The sequence below is a fragment of the Oncorhynchus tshawytscha genome, linkage group LG04, assembly GCF_018296145.1.
Source record: "Oncorhynchus tshawytscha isolate Ot180627B linkage group LG04, Otsh_v2.0, whole genome shotgun sequence".
Taxonomy (NCBI): Eukaryota; Metazoa; Chordata; class Actinopteri; order Salmoniformes; family Salmonidae; genus Oncorhynchus; species Oncorhynchus tshawytscha.
In genome coordinates, this window is record NC_056432.1 from 4292245 (window position 1) to 4301950 (window position 9706).

A 9706-nucleotide genomic window follows, 5' to 3' on the forward strand; every position below is an offset into this window, starting at 1 on the left:
TAGTCAGGTTCTGGTCTGGGTCATTATGTAGTCAGGTTCTGTTCTGGGTCATTATGTAGTCAGGTTCTGTTCTGGGTCATTATGTAGTCAGGTTCAGTTCTGGGTCATTATGTAGTCAGGTTCTGTTCTGGGTCATTATGCAGTCAGGTTCTGGTCTGGGTCATTATACAGTCAGGTTCTGTTCTGGGTCATTATACAGTCAGGTTCTGTTCTGGTCTGGGTCATTATGTAGTCAGGTTCTGGTCTGGGTCATTATGTAGTCAGGTTCTGGTCTGGGTCATTATGTAGTCAGGTTCTGTTCTGGGTCATTATATAGGCAGGTTCTGTTCTGACTGACTTAGTACTATAGGAAACAACACTGTGACAGAGTCATCTACAGTGTTCAGCATCTAAAGTTACAGATCTGTCAAGGCTACTTTTATTTATTTTATTAACCTTTATTTAACACGGCAAGTCAGTGAAGAACAAATTCTTATTTTCAATGACGGTCTAGGAACAGTGGGGTTAACTGCCTTGTTCTGGGGGCAGAACGACAGATTTTCAACCTTGTCAGTTCGGGAGATTCGATCTTGCAACCTTTACGGTTACTGGCCCAACGCTCTAACCACTAGGTTACCCTGCCGCTATCTTGAGACAGGACTTGTAAAGGTGTTGTAAAAGAAGAAGAGATTCCCATCTCTCAGAGGACGAGTTAAGGGGTAGACTGCTCATAAATCCTGCCTGTGGCAGGAGGCAGGAGTTGTCATGGTTTAGGAGCAGTCTATGCAGCAGCTATGATATTCCTCAAGACCTCAGTACACACCGAGTCATACTTCAGGATGAAACGTCTTGACATCAAGTGACTCTTAGCCCTTTCTTCAACCCTAAACTCGTCCTCTGAGAAATGGGAATCTCTTCTTCTTTTACAACCCACACCTCCCCAGGTAGTACGGCAACGCTCCAAGTAGTGCAGCCTGGGAACACAGAGGTGAGTGTGAGGTGAGTGTGAGGTGTGCGTGTGAGGTGTATGTGTGTGTGTGTGTGTGTGTGTGTGTGTGTGTGTGTGTGTGTGTGTGTGTGTGTGTGTGTGTGTGTGTGTGTGTGTGTGTGTGTGTGTGAGTGCAGGGACATGCCCTGTCTTGAAACGCACCACAACTGAACATGAAAGACCCTGACGTCCCTTCATTGTCTCAGACAGAGAGAGAGAGAGACACAGATAGAGAGAGAGAGAGAGACAGAGACAGACAGACACACACAGAGAGACAGAGACACACAGAGAGACACACAGGCACACAGAGAGACACACAGACAGGGATAGAGAGAGAGAGGGATAAAGAGAGAGAGACACACACAGACAGACAGACACACACAGAGAGACACACAGACACATAGAGACACACAGACACACAGAGAGACACACAGACAGGGAGAGAGAGAGGGATAAAGAGAAGAGAGAGAGACACACAGACAGACACAAAGAGACACACTGTCTGCCAACCACCCTGATGTTACTGTCAGTCCAACATCCCCTAGTGTCCTGTCTACCAACCACCCTGATGTTACTGTCAGTCCAACATCCCCTAGTGTCCTGTCTACCAACCACCCTGATGTTACTGTCAGTCCAACATCCTCTGTGTCCTGTCCACCAACCACCCTGATGTTACTGTCAGTCCAACATCCTCTGTGCCCTGTCTACCAACCACCCTGATGTTACTGTCAGTCCAACATCCCCTAGTGCCCTGTCTACCAACCACCCTGATGTTACTGTCAGTCCAACATCCTCTGTGTCCTGTCTACCAACCACCCTGATGTTACTGTCAGTCCAACATCCCCTAGTGTCCTGTCTACCAACCACCCTGATGTTACTGTCAGTCCAACATCCCCTAGTGTCCTGTCTACCAACCACCCTGATGTTACTGTCAGTCCAACATCCCCTAGTGTCCTGTCCACCAACCACCCTGATGTTACTGTCAGTCCAACATCCCACGCTCAGAGGGTTCAACGCCCAGTCAGCTTTAGTTTTCACCTCAATAAATAAGAAGTGCCTGTTCTATGTACCACGATGAAGTCCCACGCTTCGAGGGTTCAACGCCCACAACGTCACCTTAAATAATCATAATAATACTTGTGTTTTATACAGTACTTTTCCAAGGACCCAAAGAGACGTTTCAGGTTTCCCCCCAAATAAAATGTGTTGTTGTAAGAAGTTCTGGGCATTGAGGAGCCTATACACATTAAATCACAGGGTTCGTACGGCCAAAAGGCGAGTTTAGAGGCATTAGCTGTGTACTACTGACCCCTATCCATTCTTCTGCTAAACGTGTCAACTCACAGCTTGTACTTGGTCCAACTCATTGCTTTTTCGATTCATGTATTATTGAATAAATCCATTACAGCACAGTGTCATATTGAACAGCCGTGTAAATGAGGCTGTGGCCTCGGACAACCCTCTTTTACAAGAGTGTTAGATCAAACGGTGGCATCTATTACAGACTGAGTTAGTAGCTTTCCTTGTTCTTCTTTGTCTAATAAAGCATGAGGTCAAACACACAGTATTGTCAGCGTACAGTCAGCAAGGCAATACAGTATACCCAATACCACTGGAGGCTCCTCAGAGGAGGAAGGGGAGGACCATCCTCCTCAGTGAATATCATAAAAATGTTAATTGTAAAAAAAAAAAAAAAAGGATAAAACTATACTAAATATATTCACGTCACCAAATAACTGATTAAAACACACTGTTTTGCAATGAAGGTCAACAGTAACCTCAACAGCACTCTGTAGGGTAGCACCACGGTGAAGTCGGAGGACAGCTAGCTTCCATCCTCCTCTGGGTACATTGACTTCAATACAAAGCCTAGGAGGCTCATGGTTCTCACCCTCTTCCATAGACTTACACAGTAATTATGACAACTTCCGGAGGACGTCCTCCAGCCTATCAGAGCTCTTGCAGCATGAACTGACATGTTGTCCACCCAATCAAAGGATCAGAGAATAAATGTAGTACTGAAAGCATAAGCTACAGCTAGCTAGTACTGCAGTGTATAACATGTGGTGAGTAGTTGACTCAAAGAGAAAGACAATAGTTGAACCGTTTCCAAAATGAAGGAGGAGCAAGAGAGAAATAGAGAGAGAGAGTGTGTACATTTTTTTCACTTTCAGTTTCACTTACTTAGCTAGCAAATGTAGCTGCTCAAACAGAGGGATGCTATGTTAGCTAGCTGGCTATAACAGAGGGATGTTATGTTAGCTAGCTGGCTATAACAGAGGGATGTTATGTTAGCTAGCTGGCTATAACAGAGGGATGTTATGTTAGCTAGCTGGCTATAACAGAGGGATGGTATGTTAGCTAGATGGCTATAACAGAGGGATGTTATGTTAGCTAGCTGGCTATAACAGAGGGATGTTATGTTAGCTAGCTGGCTATAACAGAGGGATGTTATGTTAGCTAGCTGGCTATAACAGAGGGATGTTATGTTAGCTAGCTGGCTATAACAGAGGGATGCTATGTTAGCTAGCTGGCTATAACAGAGGGATGCTATTTTAGCTAGCTGGCTATGCCTTTCCAACACAACACTGGAACTCTTCCCAGTCAAGCTAAGCTTTTGTTATTACTAATTTATTGCCACCTGGGGCCTGCTGGTGTAACTGGTTACTGACTGTACACGAACGTTATTGCATGATTGTAGCAGGTTTACTAACGCGTTAGTTATATTAGCTATGCTGACTATGACCTTACTTTAGCTAATATGGTGACAACAACATAGGCTGTGTGTAACGGTTTGGCTTGGAACTACAGTATACCCAATTTTCAATATACCCATTGCAGTATACCCACTACAGTATACCCACTACAGTATACCTACTACAGTATACCTACTACAGTATACCCACTACAGTATACCCACTACAGTATACCCACTACAGTATACCCAATTTTCAATATACCCACTACAGTATACCCACTACAGTATACCTACTACAGTATACCTACTACAGTATACCCACTACAGTATACCCACTACAGTATACCCACTACAGTATACCCAATTTTCAATATACCCACTACAGTATACCCACTGCAGTATACCCACTACAGTATACCCACTACAGTATACCCACTACAGTATACCCAATTTTCAATATACCCATTGCAGTATACCCACTACAGTATACCCAATTTTCAATATACCCATTGCAGTATACCCACTACAGTATACCCAATTTTCAATATACCCACTGCAGTATACCCACTACAGTATATCCACTGCAGTATACCCACTACAGTATACCCACTACAGTATACCCACTACAATATACCCACTACAGTGGAGTATACCCACTACAGTATACCCACTACAGTATACCCACTACAGTATACCCACTACAATATACCCACTACAGTGGAGTATACCCACTACAGTATACCCACTACAGTATACCCACTACAATATACCCACTACAGTGGAGTATACCCACTACAGTATACCCACTACAGTATACCCACTACAGTATACCCACTACAGTATACCCACTACAATATACCCACTACAGTGGAGTATACCCACTACAGTATACCCACTACAGTATACCCACTACAGTATACCCACTACAGTATACCCACCATAAGTCTGATCCTGCCTTCAAGAATACATTATTACCGTTATTCACAATCATTTGATTTGTTACCCCACGTTTTTCAGGGGGAACGCTTCTGCAAATTGGTCACTCATTTTATCAGGGGTACGTTCAGCGGGAACGTTTTGGAAAGATTTTGAACGTTTAGATAGAAATACAAACGTGCCTCTCTGACATGTAGAATAAGGAATCAATGTATGGCTCTATTTGTATGTATTTCTATCTGCAAAGTTTGACCATGTTTGGCTGCTGAACGCGGCCATGGGCCCCGTTGCATTCCTATACGCCACTTTAAAATATATATATATATATGTGTGCTCGACTCTTCATACACAGAACATGTAATGAATTGGGACGAGTTCTTTTGTTTATAGGAAACACTCCAACACAACCTAATTTGGTCATGTTTACAAATATTGCATAAACCTAATAGCTTTGTTTATCCCCACTATTGAATTAAAACCAAGTGCAATACTTATTTTCCACCATAATTTGCAAATCAATTCATTAAAAAAAAAAAAAAAAATCCTACAAATGTGATTTTCTGGATTTTTTTTTTCTCATTTTGCCTGTCATAGTTGAAGTGTACCTATGATGAAAATTACAGGCCTCTCTCATCTTTTTAAGTGGGAGAACTTGCACAATTGGTGGCTGACTAAATACTTTTTTTGCCCCACTGTTCAGGGCACATTTGTAAAAGAGACCTAGGTCGTAATATGTTTTCCCTGTTTAATGTCTGTTTAATGTCTGCTGTTTAATCAGATTCTTGATATGCCACACCTGTCGGGTGGTTGGATTATCTTGGAACAAGATGCCTCACTCTCAGAGAAATCAGTAGTACTGCTAGATGCTCACTAACAGGGAAGTAAACAAATTTGTACAAACATTTTATGAGAAATATGCCTTTCGTGTGTCTGGAAACATTTCAGGAATCTTTTATTTCAGCACATGAAACATGGTAACCATATGCTTTAAATGTTGTGTTGATATTTTTGTGCAGTATAGTTATTTTCAATACTTTATTATTGAGCCTAAAACCAATGTTTGAGCTAAGAGCTAAGAGCTAAGAGGGATGTCACAGAGCATCTCATCAGGAACAGAAGCCAGTAGGCAGTCTAGCAGCCTCAAATACAAGAGTTTTAGTGGTAATTTGAGGCCAAAGGAGCCTGGTGTTTTTTTGTTTTGTTCCATAGTTCATATTTATGTTAATTTGTGCCTTGGCTGATCTAATGCGTATCGTCATAGATTTACATGCTTTTTAGTCCAGGAGTAAGCTTAAAGGAGACAACATTCAATGTTGGTTTCCTTACCTTGTAAGCAGTCTACTGTACACTCATAGAAGAAGAAAAAATATACTATCGAGAACCAAAATGGGTTCTTCGGCTGTCCCCATAGGAGAACCCTTTAAAGAACCCTTTTTGGTTCCAGGTAGAACCCTTTTGGTACGAGGTAGAACCCTTTTTGCTTCCAGATTGATCCCCAATTGGGTTCGATATAGAACCCATAAAGAACCCTTTCCCGCAGAGGGACACCCGAAGAACCCTTTTAAAACCTTTTAGAAGCCTTTTTTCTAACAGTGCATTGTAAAGTTATAACAGCAATCCCATGCTTTTGATTTTGTTCACTTGGCCACTGCTTTCAAACACTTTTTAGCATTTTTTGTTGTTGTCACAAATCAAATGCAAGTCAATGCATTTTTTTTGTGTGTGCTTTACTTCCAACTATCACTGTGTCTGGGAAACTGGCCCCTTGGAATGTTCCTTTCTGCTGTTGTTTTTCTATATACCATGTTTTATACACAGACCCTCCATATAATATAGAGCCGGAACTTATCTTATCTTTAGAATATGAAGCCACGCTAATGAATCATCATTTGAGCCAGGCTAAAGATGTGCTAAACATCTCATTAAAAATACAAAAAATACAAAATTACCATCATGCTCCTAAATGATGCTGACAATTACCGATGTTCATTCAGATTGTATTAATCATTAAACTGGAAATAAATATATCTATATGCGAAGTTTCTTTCCAAAACGTTATATATCCATTTTCAGAATTTGAAAAGTTCATAAAATGAGCTTTTTTAAAGAAAGTATGAAAAAAGATTGGTGTGTTTTTTCTTTATCTAATAATCAGGGCATGGGGTTGTTGAATCACAGACATGTAAATAATAAATAAATAATCATGTTTATCTGCTAAATGCTAAATATCCACCTCACTCTCAGAGAAATCAGTAGTACTGCTAGGTTTTACACAGTAATAATATATCTCTGCCTCACTCTCAGAGAAATCAGTAGTACTGCTAGGTTTTACACAGTAATAATATATCTCTGCCTCACTCTCAGAGAAATCAGTAGTACTGCTAGGTTTTACACAGTAATAATATATATCTGTCTCACTCTCAGAGAAATCAGTAGTACTGCTAGGTTTTACACAGTAATAATATATATCTGTCTCACTCTCAGAGAAATCAGTAGTACTGCTAGGTTTTACACAGTCTAATGTAACAAATAACTACATTTTTTCTAAAGACATTTTTAAAATTGTACATTTGTGACATCAATACTTTAAAATATTCTATACAGTAATATGACATTTGTATGTAAAAAAAGAAAAAGTACATTAAACATTTGAGTAATTTAGCAGATGCTCTTATCCAGAGTGATTTACAGTAAGTGCATTAATCTTAAACTAGTTTAGTGAGACAACCACATACCACTGTCAAATATACAGGGTACGAACATTCCATCCTAGTTAAATAATGGATAATATAGCATTTAGCAAAACAAAAACACATTATAAATACAGATCTAAAATCTATGAATTAAACATCTGACAACATTACTATTTTACACACACACACACACACACACGATGGTACTCATAAGCAATCATTTCTGATGAAAAAAAAACACAGATGTGAAAAAAACTCTTCATCTAGATTACTCCCATTCCCATTGACTAAATAAATGATACAGCCGCCTAATGAATGTTTGCTTTAACTAGAAAAAGCTTTTATGTATTAGAGTATGTGTAATCATAGGGAACTAAATCCAAAGATGTCACTAATTACTTTCCATGGGCCCTTTATTCCAGTCAGACCAGGGTGAACCTCCCAAATGGCACCCTATTCCCTATGCAGTGCACTAACCATAGGGCTATAGTCAAAAGTTAGTGCACTACAGTAGGGAATACGGTGATTCACCTTTGGGATACACTGCCCCTACTATCTATTTCTGTCTATTTCTCTGGGTTCATTTAATTTTCAGTAATGTAATTTTTGGATGTTTTCAGTTCAAGAGTTCGGATTCATTCTGATGATTCTGTGTTATACAATGTGTCTTCGCTGTGCAGCACAGTATATAACATTCGGACAATGTTTCCTTTATAAAATAATTAATTTGTGTGTAGCCATGGACAACCCTCAGGGCAGTTTTCTATTCTGAAAGTGATACCTTTGGTTTTTTACTTAATAATTGAATTGTTGAAATGTTGGATATAATCGATTTTTTCTTCACGCGTATAACTTATGCTGTTATATCTGTATAACTCAATATTGAGCTGTCATTGGAAGACACATAGCATCAAGTCTGGTATCGCCATTATCAAACTGTAATTATAAATCTTGATTTGAATTAGATTTTATTCGAAGTGAGCTCAGGACCAAAGCCCAACTGAGTTCTTTTCTCGCACTTAGCCAAAACACGGTCAAAGTTGAACGTAATAACGCTTAAACATACATTCGTGAATTACAGTGTCAAACACATATATACACACCACCTAAAACACAATGTATACAGATTGCAAACCATCTCTGATCCTCGGTGGGGGAAATCGAATTATCAGAGATCTTACCTCCCATTGCCAGGTCGCTCGTAAGCGACACCAACAACGCCGCGTAAAAACACAGCTTCTTTGTGCTTCTAATAGGGAATTTCATGTTTTCCATTCGGAAATATTATCCAAGGTTTAGTCCGGGCGTTACATATTTGCAGATTGGGTGGTCTTGTTGAGATTTCGGTCACGTATTCGACCACTTCATTTACAAGTTAACCTACCCTCCCCACTTCTTTTCAACTAAGCAGAGAGAGAGAGAGAGAGAGAGAGAGAGAGAAAGACCGTGCAGACACTTGGTGAATTCTGTAACTCCGCCTTGTGTGTGTGTGTTTTGTGCCCCCTCCTTATACCACCCTGCGATATACCTTAGCAGTGGGCTACTTTGAACATGGGGGAAAAATACATTTTAGATTAGCATGAGCCCATTTACGAGGTCAAACTAGTAGAGAGTAGGGTTTAACAACTCTTGATTTTGAAGGGCTTGGAGAGACTGTCCCTCATAGACCCCACCAGACAGATATTCTTGTACCAGCTGTCACAGCCGTTCCATTAAACCGTTTCACATAGATTAATAGGCTCTAGGCTTCATTTCCAACTATAGATCAATAGGGTCTAGGCTTCATTTCCAACTATAGATCAATAGGCTCTAGGCTTCATTTCCAACTATAGATTAATAGGCTCTAGGCTTCATTTCCAACTATAGATTAATAGGCTCTAGGCTTCATTTCCAACTATAGATTAATAGGCTCTAGGCTTCATTTCCAACCATATATCAATAGGCTCTAAGCTTCAAGATCAATAGGCTCTAGGCTTCATTTCCAACTATAAATCAATAGGCTCTAGGCTTCATTTCCAACTATATATCAATAGGCTCTAGGCTTCATTTCCAACTATAGATCAATAGGCTCTAGGCTTCATTTCCAACTATAGATCAATAGGCTCTAGGCTTCATTTCCAACTATAGATCAATAGGCTCTAGGCTTCATTTCCAACTATATATTAATAGGCTCTAGGCTTCATTTCCAACTATATATCAATAGGCTCTAGGCTTCATTTCCAACTATAGATCAATAGGCTCTAGGCTTCATTTCCAACTATAGATCAATAGGTTCTAGGCTTCATTTCCAACTATAGATCAATAGGCTCTAGGCTTCATTTCCAACTATATATAAATAGGCTCTAGGCTTCATTTCCAACTATATATCAATAGGCTCTAGGCTTCATTTCCAACTATAGATCAATAGGCTCT

General features: G+C 40.0%; 1 protein-coding gene across 1 annotated transcript in view; it reads right to left on the reverse strand.

Annotated features, from left to right (window-relative positions):
• cspg4ba (chondroitin sulfate proteoglycan 4ba) overlaps window positions 1-8723 on the reverse strand; it is a 64625-nt gene extending 55902 nt beyond the window's left edge. Inside the window, exon 1 of the mRNA XM_024414876.2 lies at window positions 8476-8723. Within this exon, the coding sequence (XP_024270644.2) occupies window positions 8476-8569 (94 nt within the window). The 5' untranslated portion in view covers window positions 8570-8723. The remainder of the gene's footprint in view (window positions 1-8475) is intronic.
• Between the last annotated feature and the right edge of the window lie 983 nt (window positions 8724-9706).